A 16,724-nucleotide genomic window follows, 5' to 3' on the forward strand; every position below is an offset into this window, starting at 1 on the left:
CCGTGAGACCGTCTCACACAAGTTTTTGCCGTTAAGTTTAGGGATGAAAAGTTTATGTTTAAAATTTGAGAAGAAAATATTAAGTTTTGAATTTATTCAGGTTAAAAACGCTTCATGGTTTAGTCATTAAGTTATTAAATCGAAAAAAAAGCTAGGGTTTACGTCTAAGAAAAATATTAGTAGTCAAATTAAAGTTCATATAATATTATGCGATATGCTTGAGTTAATAAAGGTAAAAAAAAAGTCAAAATCGGAAATTTTGGAGTCTAGGGGCAAAATAGTCATTTTATGTCTCGGGTAGTACGAAAGGCTTGAGAATGCCCCGAAGAATCATAATATATGCTAAATGATATTTTAAAATTTTTTTGATGAAAATATGGTATTTTACGATATATGCTAAATCCGTACGATTTTTCCTGGAAGACTGCTATTTTACGAATTTTGAAGGACACGATATTTTATGAATAAAAAAGAAAAAAAATATTTTGAAGGATGTGAATTGACTGTAACAAACATGATATGATTGGGAATATCGTGAGGGAAAAGGCCCAGAGGCAGTCTGTTTACTGGAGAAGGCCACAGAGAGAGCCTGATGATCGTAATTCCACTTACAACGAAGCCTAGTGCCCGTCCCCATGCACAATGGTGAGCTAAGACTGATCAATTGACCGCATGATGGCATGATTACATCCAGTCACTTTCAAGGATAAAACTTCACCCAAAAATGATATACCATGATGGAAAGTTTTAAGATTTAATGATTTATGATTTATTTATGCTTACAAATCTATGTTAGCTATTTTAAATAAAACTATGCTTTTTATGTGTGTGCCTGTAAATGAATTAATTGTTATTCATGGTTAGAATGTGCTGCGTCATTAGACTCACTAGGTTTGGATGGTTGTATATGAGGATGAGATTGAGGAAGGCGCTGATACTTGAATGGATCGAGTCCGGAAGTACACTCCCAAGGGACATTTATTTTTCGCACATATTAGTATTTAAAATTTTACAAAAAGATTTTGAAGATTTTCTATTTAGAGATTTATTTTTTATGTTGAAGTTCAACTTTGGATTATTTTTAAATTTTGACGCATGATTTTGGTGGTTTACGATTAATGGATTTTTACATTTAAGGTTTTTAAATGTTGAGTCAATTTGGTATGAATGTTTCTAATTTTATATAAAAAAAATTTAGTTGGATTTTAAAGTTAAAAATCAGTGGACGTTTCAGATCTACATTATGTGATAAAAGCTTTCAGAGCCAAACTGATCAAAAGTTTTTCAGCACATACTTAATTTATTATATATGATCATTGAGAATCAATTGTGTTATTATATTTCCTTGAGAAATACATGTATTTGACAATATGAGCGTTACTGGTCATTTTTTTTAAGTTATGAGATATCAATGAGTGTCATTAAGCCAGAGATAAGCCCTAGTGAAGTGAGTTGTTGTAAATTGTTTGTAATTAACAAACTCATATGGTGAATACTTTCTAATTGGAAGAATGAGAGACATAGGAGTTGTTCAAATATCCGAACATCTAGAAACAATTGTTTGTGTACTTACAGTTACTTTCAGTTTTGTTAGCCTAATTGATATTTAGCCTTGTAATTTTTTTTACTGTTAAATCGTTTCAATGAGCTTGTTTCCGTAGAGTATCCAACTAATGGTTTATTGAAGCCTAACTGACAAGATTCTCAATTCAGCGTTGCTAACTTAAACGAATTAATTTGAGAATTTGTTGAGATCATTTATACATCCCTCTAAATCAATCTCCCAATCTTAACAATTTTTGTATTTATAGTTAACATATAAAATGGTCATTTTATCCCGCATATCCTTGTCAAATTGATCTTGGTCCAATTAGACTTTGTAATTCAATAATGATCCAGTAACATGTGAATATTTCATAGCAAAGAAACCAGCTTGTGAGTTACTGTAAACATAAATTTCCTACTAACACATTTTCAGGTTTGGACAAAGAGTACTCCTAAGGCTATGATCGCTATAGTGGCTAGAGATGTCAATGGGGCGGGTATGGGGCGGGTTTGGCTAAACCCAAGACCTTCCCCATGAAAAAAACTTTGACCCATTACCCGCCCCACCCCGGTTAAATATATTTCGGACCCACCCAACCTCGAATACGAAACAGGGCCCGGTAGACCCGTGAGACCCGAATTTTTTTAAAATAAAAAAATTATATTTCTTATCACATAACTGAATTATGAAACAGCCAAGCCTCTAAATGCAACATTGTGAAAAATTAATTTATGTCTTCGACCACACTTAATAATAACAAACAAATTATTTTCACGACAAAAAGAATTACATAAAAAAAGAGTTACTAGCTCTCCAAAAAAATCTTGACATCCCCAAAAATAAGTCATAACATAATTTAAACAGATCAATATAAAATCAGCGAGCAATATTTAAGTCTACTAAGATGATGACCAACTATTCTTCCACTATTGCTAAAAGCAGATTCAAATGCAACACTTGACATAGGAATAGTCAAGATCGTTATGATTGAGGTGAGCTACTAAAAAAATGAAAATTAATAAAACTAAAACCCTAAAATATTTATATCCACATATATGGGGTGGGTATTATAGTACCCATGACCCGCCCCATATCCGGACGGGTCCGGTCTGAAAAATTGGACTCGAGACCCACCCCATAACCCATTTAGTATGCCCAAACCCACCCCATACACGAGGGTCCATTGCGGGTCTGGGTAAAACCCGGACCCATTGACATCCCTAATAGTGGCACCGTTTGATGCTAAAGATTTGGTATTAATTTTACATATTTTCGTTCACTACAAGAAAAACGCCCAACGACAACGCATCTACGACAACGGTTTTTTTTTAAAAACCGTTGTCGTATAGTTTTTAACAACGGTTTTAGTGAAAATCGTTGTCGTAGGTGCGTTTTGACAACGGTTTTCTATTTAAAATAGAAAACCGTTGTCTTTTAGGGTGTCAACGACATCGGTTTTCTAAAAACCGTTGTCTTTCAGCGTTTTTTTAGGGCAAAAGACAACGGTTTATGAACTGTTGTCTTTTGGCATGTTTTTTTTGACAATCGACAACGGTTTTTGAAAATAGTTGTCGTTGAGAAAACCGTTGTCTTTCAGCGCTTTTTTAGGGCAAAAGACAACGGTTTTATGCACTGTTGTCTTTTTGCGTGTTTTTTTAGATAATCGACAACGGTTTTTGAAAACAATTGTCGATTAACGTTTTTTTTTAAAAACAACAACAGTTTTTAAAAACCGTTGTCTATTAGCTTGTTTTTTTGGACAACCGACAACGGTTTTTAAAAACAAACTTTGCTTCATTTAGCGACGGATTTTCTAAAACCGTCGCTAAATATAGCGACGGTTTTCATAAGCCGTCTCTAATTTCAAATTAGCGACGATGTTTAAACAACCGTCGCTACATACTGCGACTGTTTATCTAGTGATAGCGACGGTTTTCAGTACATTCGTCTCATGTTTAAAATTAGCGACATTTTTAAAACATCCTTCGCTCAATATAGCGACGGTTTGATATTAACCGTTGCTACATTTAGCGGCGGTTTCTGCAATCCGTCGCTAATTTGAAATAGCGACGTTTTAACCAAATGCCGCGCAAACCCTCTATAAATATCTCCATTTTCTTTCCATTTTCCCCCACAATACTTAAAATTTTTTCTCTCTTACACAATTTTATCACTTCACACAACATTTAAATTTTTTTTCACTACTTCATAATATGTAAAATTTTTCTCTCTCACACAATTTTATCACTTTACACAACACTTAAAATTTTCTCACTACTTCATAACACATAAAATTTCTCTCCCTTACACAATTTTTATCACTTTACACAACACTTAAAATTTTTCTCACTACTTCATAACACATAAAATTTTTCTCACTTCTCATAACACTTAAAATTTATCTCTCTTACACAATTTTAGTTTCGATTGTTAGTTTCTTTTAGATTTATTAAATTATTAAACGAATTTTTTTTCGAAACAATTTAGCAACGGTAATAATGATACAAGACCGTCGCTAATATTAGCGACGGTTATCATACAAAGACCGTCGCTACGTTAGCGACAGTTGACTTAACCGTCGCTAATTAGCGGCGGTTCGAAATAAAACCGTCGCTAAAATTAATAGGGACAGTGTTGAAAAACCGTCGCAAATTCTACCTACCACAACGGCTAAAAACCGTTGTCGTTGAACGGACTTTCAACAACACTCTCAGTTACAACAGTTTTAAAAAACTACGACAACGGATTTTATCCATTGTCGTATGCCGTTTTTTTTGTAGTGGTTTCATTCTACGCCTGACTCAAATTCTACATTAAATTATAATTTTAAAATATAAATCATTATATTATCTATATTTATTGATTTATCTCCCTTAATTATATAGAGTAGGTCTCTTGTAATACTCTTAGCATAAAAGTAATACTCTTAGCATAAAAGTAATATTTTTTCATGGATAACCCAAATAAGAGACCCGTCTCAAAAAATACGACCCGTGAGACCGTCTTACACAAATTTTTATCAATTATATAACACATCTTTCATGGTCTCGTCCTATGAGACAATAATATCCAGCAACACGTTGCCACGTGAATGCTAATACATCTCGATGATGTTGCACAACGAATATCATTCCAAGTGGGTTTCACGGTCATAAAGAAACTCATGCATGTGTGATGTGCATGAATATTAAGAAAATTATTTATCATAAAAGATAAATGACGTCATTAATTCATCACACCAATATATAAGAGAAATCGCGTCGGTCCATGGAGTCATACCTACTCTAACAACCATATGATCATCTGGCATTCAAATGTTTTCACTATTAAAAGATAAATGACGTCATTAATTCATTACACAAATATATATGTAAAACACACACAAAAAAACATCAATTTTGTGATACGACCAAAGTAATCATGAAACTATATACTTTTGTTGACATTTATTAATTCTACTAGGTTGTATTTAGATTAATGTGATTGAAATGATATGTTTCAAATTCTTTGAGTTATTTATATCGATAAAATTCAAATGAAGTTAAATCCACTCTACATAAATTTTGTAATTTGAATTGTAAATAGACGGAAAAATTTTAGTAATGGAAGTTGATCTGTTTTGGGTTCTCGTAATTTAACTTGTCAAAATTTGGTTTTTATTATGTAACTTATATTTTGTTTTGGTTTTGATATTTTTTTTCCCAAAACTATTGAATCCACCGAATATTATTTATTTGACACAGATTATCTCATACGTGCCTCTGTGACAAGAATAGATCTTATATTCTACAGATTAAAGTATACATAAACAATAGTAGTTGGAAACAACAAAATTTTTTCCTTCTATTTTGAAGTATTGGAAGTCTTTTTGCTTTATTTTTCTCTTTCTTTTTTATTAGAAGAATTTTAATGTGATTAATATGGGCTTTATTCTCGTCATATGTGCTACACGTGAGAAAATAAGTGTCAAATAAATTATATTCAATGGATTTAGTTGTTTCGGACAAAAAAATGATCAAAACAAAAAATAATTCAAGTTTCGGTATGATAATAAAACTTTAAAAAACTACAAGACTAAAACCGAAAATATGCAAACTTACAGGACTAAAACTAAAATTTTCCTAAGTACATACGAAAAGAGTGTCATTTGAAATTGATTCTCCAAATCATGTATTTTCAAATCAAATCCCAATCCAAATACAACCCAGAGGAGAGGCTGTATGATATACAATACTCATATTTCATCAATTTCCCTCTAAAATATAAATATCCGCTCAAATCAAGCTACAGGTGACCATGAAATTAAAGTAAATTTGATATCTTGATTTGTCATATATTAAAACAAGAAAAACAAAGATCAATTTTCACTAGAAAATAAAGAAGTCGAGGACAGAATTTGAATAATATTTAAAACAATATGTAGGAAAATCACGAGAAGCGACTGTTAATTACAATAATAATATCGAATAAAATCTGGTCTAAGTGATTATGACATAAGCTAGCATGCATGCACATGGCATTAGGTGAACAGTTAGAGTGATCATCTGATACAATACTGACCTTTTCTTTGCATGGCTTGACAATGTCTTCCTTTCACCAAATGTTTAATAAGTTTTCAAGTAGAACCCAAATTATCTCTATATAAACAGTAATATAAGTAATAATTTTATTCACAAGCTAGCTAGCTCAAAAAACTAAGTTAATTTGAAGCAAAAATGTCCGTATACTTGGTTGCTTTGTACATGATCCTGTTCAGGTTCTCAGTAGCATTGTGCAGCACACCAGACGAGGCTTTGAATAAGGAATGCGTAGATGGTGCCACGGCCTCCATCGTGTTAACCTTCGGTTTCTACAAAAGCATCTGCCCTGAGGCCGAACCCATAATTTTCTCATGGGTTGAAAAGGCTGTTTCTGATGATCCAAGGATGGCCGCGTCGTTGCTTCGCCTGCATTTTCACGATTGCTTTGTTAATGCAAGTTACTTTGTATCACATACGCTGGCTAGAAAATATAGTATGGAGATATATATTTTGATAGGTATATATATATGTACGAGTAATACTGCTTATATATATGTGTGTGCAGGGATGTGATGCATCTGTGTTACTTGACGACACATCGAATTTTGTTGGAGAAAAAACAGCAGGGCCAAACTTGAACTCACTTAGAGGATTTGAAGTGATCGATGCCATAAAAGCTGATCTTGAATATGTTTGTCCCCAGACAGTTTCTTGTGCTGATATTCTTGCTGTTGCTGCTAGGGATTCTGTTGTTTTGGTGAGCATATTTATTATACCTATTGCATTTTCCCATCAAATGATCTAATTAATATTATACCATGCATCAATACCAGAGATTAACCCTAGATTCGACGATGCTAGCCTTTGCATTTGCCAGTAGCCCGGATCACCGGTTTTCGCTGCAAAGAAAATTTGTCATTAAACTTAAAGCCATGTGTGCTTTGTGAAAAAGGTTGCCAAAAGCATAACATATTCATTATAATATTGACCAAGTTAATATTTGTTGAAATTTGTAGTCTGGTGGACCTGGATGGGAGGTGCAAATGGGCAGGAAGGATAGTTTGAGTACTAGCTTAACAGCAGCTAACAGCAACATACCTGCTCCAAATTCTGATGTACCAACATTGCTCTCCAAATTTCAAAATGTTGGGCTCTCACTTCAAGATATGGTTGCACTCTCTGGTAATATAATGGCTCAAATATAAATATATGTATACATACATACATACATATATATACACACACACACCCCACCCACCCATATATTATATATATGTGTGTGTGTGTGTGTGTGTTTCACGTAAGCATGCGTGTTTGCATGGGCAGGTGCACACACCATGGGTAAAGCTCGATGTTTCACGTTCAACAGTCGTATAAGCAGCGGCAACGGTTCCAATGGTCCCGATGTCAACCTCGACTTCTTGCAGTCGCTTCAGCAACTTTGTTCAGATTCCGATGCCAATGCAACGCTGGCCGATCTTGATCGTATGACCCCATCGACATTCGACAACCAATACTACGTTAACCTTCTTTCAGGCGAGGGCTTGCTTGGCTCCGACCAAGCTCTAGTCTCCGGAAGCGCGGAGACACAGCAACTTGTCGAATCTTACGTGGACGATATGGGGGCATTTTTCGAGGATTTCAAAAGGGCGATGCTGAAAATGGGAAGCTTGGCATCAGAAAATGATGGAGAAATTCGTAGAAACTGTAGGGCCGTTAATCAGTTCAACAAATGAATCCCCGTGATATATAATAGAACTAAAGCTATGCTAGTTAAGTGTTCTATATAATTAAGCTTCTCAAGAAAGTTATTGCTCCATGTAGTATGAAATTTCCTAATGCAATAAATTGTAACAAAGTATTTGGTCTTGAAATTTTAAAACCTTCTAATTAAGTACTTAATTAGTCTATGTTTTATGTGGTTGATAGATGTAAGATAGTAAAATTAATCATCATACGTGTTGCTTGGTTAAAAACAATGTATTTTCCACTAATTTAGGAGCCCGCAATTATTTTTCAGATAACGAATGTGTGTATCTAATGTACAATTTGAACTTACGACATCGAGTTTTGGAGACCTACGTCCTACCGAACTGAATTGAGAATGCTTTCAATTCACGGCAGATACGACTGTAAAAAAAATATTCTTTTTGTACCCAGGGACGGATCCATAAATTAAAGTTGAGGTGGGCTTGAACTTAATATAATAAGTTAATATATATATATATATATATATATATATATATATATATATATATATATATATATATATCAGTTTTGATATCATTACACCTACCGTGCACACCTTTGTGAGCACCGATGGGGTGTCATATATATTAGTTTTCATATCCCGCACACCTATCGTACATACCTTTATGAGCACCGATGAGGTGTCACTCACTCATTGGATGCACAATTTTTCTATATTTCATCACATCCAATAGGTGAGTGACACCCCATCGGTGCTCACAAAGGTGTGCACCGTATATATATATATATATATATATATATATATATATATATATATATATATATATATATATATATATATATATATATATATATATCCTAGCATTTTCGAAATATGAGAGTTAATTTTCAAGAAGTTTAACAATATCATTTTTCAAAATTTATATATTATTTAAATTAATATGTAACCCGTATAATATAAGACAAGTTTCACTTAGATTCAAAATTTACATTTTAAAACTATTATTAATATATTTTAAATGTACTTTCAAAATTAAATTCTATTAAATAAAAGAATTGATAAAATAATTTATCACTTTTATGAGTTATTTGCACCAAACTCCCTTTGAAATATCGAAAATCTATATTTATTCACTGTGAAAGTTAAATATGTATTTTAGATATTAACTTTTATGAGTTATTTGTATCATGTAAACTGTGCTTAAATCTCTATATATATTTACCAAAATAAAAATTTAAAATTGGCTCGAATCTCTATAAGTCTTTGTAAAAAAAAATTGGTTGTGCTACAGCCTAGGACGGGCCAAGCATAAGTCCGTCCCTGTAATTGTACCCCTAATACGTATCTTACATGTATAAAGTCTCATAAAATGAAAATATGTATATCCTTTATGCTAGAGATTAAAAAATATCAGAGAGTCAAGAAATTGATGAGAGAAGGAAAATTAAATACAATTAGCTTCCAAAGGGAGCAATTGTAGATATGTCAAACATTAGACTAATAACAAAATATTGCAATTTTGGTCATATGAATTTATTTATTTGATGATTTATATTATCGAATTTCAATATTTTTTTTCAAAATGTTATAAGATATTACAGGGAGAAATAGAATGCATATGTTTAGTTAAAAATAGACAAATTAGATATTAGTATTGTATTTTTCAATTTTCGACATTTTTATTTATTTTAATTAAAAGTGTTGTTATTGTCAGGTCGACACCACATTGATGTTATATTAACACCACATTGGAAGCTAAGATTGAAAATAAATAAAATAGCAGATTAATACTGAAATTTATAATATAATAAATTATCAAAATAACGAAAAATAAAAAGATAAGTACAACACTAAAGTATAATTAATTTTTCCATTTAATAATTCAGCACCATTTTTATTCTATCATTTCAATAATTATGTGTCCATATGGCGTATATTCAGAACTTTTCTTATCCCAGTAAGTGTGTTTTTTTTTTATAATTAATTTAACAAAATTCGAAATAATTTGGCAAGTGGGATTTGGTAAGAATACTACAAAACGCCACCAACAATAGCGGATGTTACATCCACTCCTAAAACTTCCACCTAAATCCATCCGAACTATTCAAAACGCCTCAAAACATACTTATCATCATTTCTTAGATGTGGACTTAATCCCGATGACCATGTTTCAAAATTCGCTTTAAAACTTAAACCGGAGTCTCGGTTTTAAACCGAGTCAACCCGAAACTTAATCAAACTTTTTCATACTTGAATAATGACTTAACCATACATAACCAGACCTTAAAAAACCCTATTCGAACCCTGTAGGATCCTCAAAAACCTCCTGGACCTTGCTGGAATTTCCTGCACAAAAGAAACTGAACCCTAGTTGCATATCCGAGCCAAAAACTCAACCCTACACCAAACCAGCACGGACTAGACCCGAACCAAACCTTGACTATACCACATAGGACCATACTGGACTCCCTTGGACCGACCCAAGACCCAGTTGCAGCCCCATGCAAAATTTTTCCCCAAAAAGTTCGTTTAAACCATCCCATGAGCCAAACCCGATCGGCTACATGCTAGCTCTATCCCAGACGATACCAGACCCTTCTAGTACCATTACACAGGCCTTAGATACCTTCTAGATGCATCTTCCATGGCAAAAAAAACCCGCATGTACACTCCAAGACTCAAATCGAACCCTAACATCCAGGTAACCTCAAGAAAACCAAGAAAATGTTCGGCCCTCGTATGTTGTTGCACTCGAATGGTTCGAACACTTCTAGGACTCCTAGACTTCTCTTGGTTCATATCCACATGGTCCCTAAGTCGACAACCCACTTGTAACATCAAAAACGTTAGTCATAATGCAAGCAAACTCCATATTTCATGTATAAACCATGTAAACCGATCCAAATCATTAAATCTAACAATTTCCATGCAAAATAATTCAAAAGTACATAGTATGATGTGAAAGAAAAGAAAACAAAGGTGTCGGACGTGCCTTTGCATAAAAATGCTCAAAAAAATCGAACCAACGAAGCGAGGGATAAGCACCGGAGGTACAGAGCGACCTTTCTATGAAAAATACTTGCAAAAACCACGGCAACCCTAGATGCTGGATGTGAGTTGCTGGCTGCCGTGAGCTGAGGGTCTGGGCTAGGGTTTGAGGTTGTGGTGTGTGTAAATATGAATGAAAATTGGGCCTAGGTTAAAAATAATGAGGTGTAGTGGGCTTCGCCCAAAACTTTACTAAAACATGTAAAATTTAACATGATTCATGACAAATTATAATTCAAACACATATAATTTGGCATATAATTACTAACCTTTGTTTGCCATGATTCCTTCTGCTGCACAATTGAAGAAATGGTTTCCCTCTCTTTCCTAATTTTCAGTCACAGAGCTTTCTACTTTTTTCGTGATAGACTTGGTATCTGTGCTCCTCTCTTATAGGGAGAGAGAGGACCGTTTCACGTAAATCGGAAAAACAAATTGACACGTTCTATCAACGTGTGTTAGTAGTATAAAACTACTTTGACCAATTCAACTTCCACTCTTCCAGTGAGTTGAAAAGAAGGTCCTAGAATATCTTTTTCATTCATATAAATAATAAGCATTATTTATTAAACCATAAATTAGATATTAAAATATTAATTAAATATCTAATAATAATGTGGCATGTGGGCCACAAAACTAACATTCTCCCACTTGGCCCATGTGGTAGAACTAATTATTATGGTTTAAATAAATAACAATTTAATGCTTAGAGCATAAACATAAAGATATTTATTCATTGGTCACATCGTAACATCAGAGAATAAACATTAATATGAGTCATGGCGGTTCTACATCATTAATTCGACATAGTTCCTTCCATGTACCACAATATTAATGTTTACTTAATATGACTCATAAACGAAAAATTAACAACGGTCCACATTAGTGTCTTTGTTAAGACTAAATCAGTCAACTTCATACACACACTAATAACAAACATAATGTTGTTTGATATAAAAAACAATGTATTAATGAGCTCACATTGAGATGTCAAATAAATGAAATTCATCAGAATCCTTTTATAATGCTCATTCGTTCGACATGTTCAATAAATGTCTTGGGAGGTAACCCTTTTGTCAACGGATCCGCAATCATAAGATTTATACTAATATGCTCAATTGACACCTTTTGTTTTTGAAATTCTTATTTAACGGCAAGATATTTTAATTCCATGTGCTTTGCACCTTTAGAGTACTTGTCGTTTCTTGAAAAGAAGATTGCTGCAGAATTATCACAATAAATTTTCAGCGGCCTGGCAATACTGTCGAATATTCCAAGTCCTGAAATAAAGTTTCGCAGCCAATTCCCTTGAATTGTGACTTCAAAACATGCCACAAATTCAGCTTCCATAGTGGATGTTGCAATTACAGACTGTTTCGCACTTTTCCATGAGATTGCTCCTCCAGCTAAAAGAAACAAATAGCCAGATGTAGACTGTAACGTACCGTACTTTATACCATTCAAAATTTGCGGAAAAATTAAAAATTTTCTTAAACATAAAATTCATACAGTCGTTACTTATCATTCAACATAATAATATTTAAAATCAACATCCCATACTCAAATTTTCCAACAAAGTACTTATTCCAAATTATCTCACAACCAACATAAAAACATAATATTTTAAAGTTTTCATAAAACATAAACATAGTGGTCCTCGGGTTTAGCCTTCCGCTCAGTCCAAGCCTGCCCCTTGGTCGCCACCTCCTGTCTCCTCATCAACATACTCACCTGCATCGATCAAGTCCAGTGAGTCTAAAGACTCAACACGTATAAACTGGGAATAACGAGTACTATATAATAAAATCGCATACAACTTCAAAATAGATCGTACATACTTCAAACTTGAACTTTGCATAATAAACTTAAACTTTCATAAACTTGCTCTTTGCATAAACTTTGAACATATTTGCATACATAATATGACGTGCCATCACATAAACTTTTCTTTAACATGCTTTCATACTTCAACATACTTAACTTCATCATTTTGTGTAGAGGATGTTTCAAAGCAAGTGACCCATAACATAATAAATATCTGATCAGAAAAACCACAGTACTGGGCTGACAGGGACGTATCCACTGCCACATACATAAGATCCCCGTTCATAATTTAACGGGCTGGTTGGTCCCCGTTCATAATTTAACGCTTTCCAACCAAGATCTAACCCGTTCATAATTTAACGGGGTGGAGAGGTCCTCGGCCACGTTCACCTACTTCCAAACCCATTCACTTTTTGGTCACAAGACATTTAGCATACCTCAAAAACTTCAAATATTTTCTTTGCACGTCATACATACTTACTTGGCGCTGAGGGATTCGTTGGATGTCAATCGTGTCGTTGCTGCAACATACTAACATGAATTCATAAGCTTAACGTGTACAACTTAAACGTAAAAGTCATGCTTAATCTCAAGCTAAATTGTGGGGACCCGGACGCTAATCAAGTTCTTAATCATAATTGGGACTAATTAATCAATTAAAAACAGGGTCTAAATTTTTTTTTTTTTTAAATGCGGAACGTAGTGAAATCAAACTCATATACATATCCGTATAAAATACAATACGAGTCCTGTACTGCATGCATTCAAAATAAACTAAGGTTTAACAACTAATGTCAAGTGTTCAACCCTATCTCTAATCCAAGTCCGGAGCCTCCACTCTAATCACGATCTCTCCTCATCTCCTGGACCCTGATCCTGTCCCACCTGTTGTCAAGTACACATACAGACAAGACAACAGCCGGATATACCGGTGAGAATATAATCCCAGTATAAATCAATGAAACATGCAATCATATAAAACAATATAAAGCATGTAATCAGGTAACAGATATATGTATCACAATCTGAAACATAATCAATATCAATCTGTCGACATAACTCATAATTCAGACTAGACTCAATCCTAGTCTAGGGATCCCGGTTTCCAGATGTGGTATTCCTATATCGAATTCCGTAATAGAAGGAACTGTATTCCTATTACTCGATATAATCAATATCCTGGTATTCCTATATCGAAGTCCGTAATAGACGAATTCCCATTTCCTATTACTCGATATAACCAAACATCCGGTGTCCTGACCTATCCGTCATGGACTGTAGTTCTATCTTTAATAACCTATCTTGAGACATCGTGCAATGTGCCGTGGCGATACCACCACTATCCGGCACTTCTGTCACAAGATAAATCGTCTACTACCTGTCATCTAAAATCAAGAGAACAAGTATATCATCAATTCAATGCAAATATCAATGCAATAAAGTAAAGTATGTGATTTAGGGAAACCCAAGTCCAAACCGACTCAAGTCCATCTCCCAATACCACATTGACTTATACCTTTCTTTCGTCGGTCTCTGGCTCAGTCGATGTCCTGAACTCACAGCCTGTCTGGCAATGACAATATCAATAATCTCATGTCAATATACCGTTCAACTCAATAACAATCTAATAAATCTGGATTTAATTCAAATCAACGGTATAACGGTACAATTCCAATATCCTCGTCAATACCAATTCACCAGATAACAATTACAATCTATAACTTATATCCAATACAATCAGTAATCCCGTCACAATTCAAATCTGTCCGGTATCAACCGATTATAATCAGAAAATCATAACAATTCCATAATTAGTATGTTTCTCAATCTGACTTCGATTCTACGATAGTCTAATATATCAAGAACATCATATCTGAATCTTATTCAATTCTTACAATAGCATAATTTCAAAGCATGTCAAAACGTAGCAAAACTTACGTCAAGTTGTAGCCTACGTTACTAGGATTACAGTACCGAAGTCGGATTACGATTTGGACGGACGGATATTGCACGGTTGAATTTCGGATTGCAAGAACAAAGATTTCCCTCAATTCTCTATTTTTGTTCTGAGGATATACGTATGTTCTGTCTATATATATATATACACTCACGGCTCCCCTTGATCCACATGTCATGTTTTCTGGCTGCATGACTCGCGCATATGCGCGCCCTACTCGGCGCATATGCGCGAGGCAAGTTACTAAATGGCCAACTCTCGGGCACCCTCGCGCTGGTGCGCGAATCTAAGCCGCGCAGGTGCGCGGACCTTTCTGGAGCTTGCGCGCATATGCGCGCAGATCATCGCGCATGTGCGCGGACCCTTCGGGACGTCTCGCACATGTGCGCGCGGCGTGCATGCGCATGTGCGCTGGGCTCCTCACACATACACACACTTTTCACACGTACTTGTATTTCGTGTCCCGATTAATCCTTTCGTAATCATAACAAATTATAAATCAATAATTACAGATTACCAGGATTAATTTTCCGGGCATTACATTTCTCCCCCCCTAAGATACGATTTCGTCCTCGAAATCATCGATAATCAAATCATATCATTAAGAAGGACTGTAATTACAGGCGAGTACGTATTTACATCAGTAAAATAATGCTGGGAATTCCTGTCTCATATCAGATTCAGTCTCCCACGTAGCTTCTTCAGTGCCATGACGAGTCCATTGTATTTTCACAAGAGGAATCGTCTTTGTTCTGAGTTGTTTCTCTTTACGATCGATAATCCGGATCGGTTTCTCGACATAACTCAATGTCTCATCCAGCTCAGTCTCGTCTGGCTGTATCACGTGAGAATTATCAGGGAGATATTTCCGCAGCATAGATACATGAAAGACATCATGTATCCCAGACAATGAAGGCGGTAATGCAATTCGATAGGCACGATCTCCTATCTTTTCAAGAATTTCATATGGACCAACATATCTTGGAGACAATTTCCCTTTCTTTCCAAACCGAACAACACCCCTGAAAGGAGAAATTTTCAGGAACACTCGGTCTCCTGCCTCAAATACCAACGGTCTACGTCGGAGGTTGGCATATTTGGCTTGTCTGTCCTGGGCTGCCTTCATTTTCTTTTGAATCAACTTTACTTTCTCTGTCATATCTCTGATCATATCCGGTCCAGTCTCAGGTACTTCAGAGATATCATCCCAATAAAGAGGAGATCTGCATTTCTTTCCGTACAACGCTTCAAATGGTGCCATCTCAATACTCGTCTGATAGCTATTGTTGTACGAAAACTCACACAGTGGCAATGCATCTTGCCAGCTAGTGCTAAAACCGAGCACTACGGCTCTCAGCATATCTTCCAGTGTCTGGATAGTCCGCTCTGACTGTCCATCGGTCTGTGGATGATATGCGGTACTCAGATATAACTTCGTACCTAGAGCCTGCTGTAAACTCTGCCAGAAGTGCGAAGTGAATCGAAGATCACGATCTGAAACAATCGACTTCGGCACCCCGTGCAATCTAATCACTTCTCGGATATAAACATCGGCCATCTGGTCATACCTGTAGGTCATTTTGTATGGAATAAAACAAGCAGATTTGGTCAATCGATCAATCACGACCCAAATCGCATCACAACCTCGGGAGGATCTCGGTAACTACGTCACAAAATCTATGGAAATGTGATCCCATTTCCATTCAGGAATGGACAAACTCTATAACAATCCTCCTCGTTTCTTCCTCTCAGCTTTCACCTGTTGGCAATTCAGACACTTGGAAACAAATTCAGTCACATCAGATTTCATCTGTTTCCACCAATACTGTGTCTTTAAATCATTATACATTTTCCTGCCACCAGGATGAATGCTAAAACGACTATTGTGCGCTTCTGACAGTATTTGCTGTCTCAAATCTGAAACATTCGGCACAACAATACGATTATTCACATACAAGACATTGTCACGAACCTGATATTCCGATTGATGTCCAGTTCTGACCATCGCAATCGAATTCTGTACATTCTGATCAATTTTCTGAGCTGTTTTAATTTTCAAAAGCAGCTCTGGTTCAGCTCGAACAGCACACAATCTCAGAGGCTGACGATCTGTCTCAA

The 16,724-nt window shown here is 35.1% G+C and overlaps 1 protein-coding gene across 1 annotated transcript; it reads left to right on the forward strand.

Annotated features, from left to right (window-relative positions):
* Positions 1–6,239: 6,239 nt before the first annotated feature.
* Positions 6,240–7,947, forward strand: LOC140829742 (peroxidase 40). The gene is made up of 4 exons (XM_073193043.1): positions 6,240–6,519; positions 6,632–6,823; positions 7,083–7,248; positions 7,393–7,947. Exons 1-4 carry the CDS (start codon positions 6,262–6,264, stop codon positions 7,800–7,802), a joined length of 1,026 nt encoding a protein of 341 aa, XP_073049144.1. The 5' UTR covers positions 6,240–6,261; the 3' UTR covers positions 7,803–7,947.
* Positions 7,948–16,724: the final 8,777 nt, after the last annotated feature.

The sequence above is a fragment of the Primulina eburnea genome, chromosome 4 (genome assembly GCF_022965805.1).
Source record: "Primulina eburnea isolate SZY01 chromosome 4, ASM2296580v1, whole genome shotgun sequence".
In the NCBI taxonomy this organism is placed as follows: Eukaryota; Viridiplantae; Streptophyta; class Magnoliopsida; order Lamiales; family Gesneriaceae; genus Primulina; species Primulina eburnea.

Excerpts from the sequence above, each read along its gene's own strand:
- LOC140829742 (XM_073193043.1), top strand. The coding sequence starts at position 6,262 with ATGTCCGTATACTTGGTTGCTTTGTACATGATCCTGTTCAGGTTCTCA. Across the intron at positions 6,520-6,631 it reads TTCACGATTGCTTTGTTAAT|GGATGTGATGCATCTGTGTT; the intron begins GCAAGTTACTTT and ends ATGTGTGTGCAG. Across the intron at positions 7,249-7,392 it reads AGATATGGTTGCACTCTCTG|GTGCACACACCATGGGTAAA; the intron begins GTAATATAATGG and ends TTGCATGGGCAG.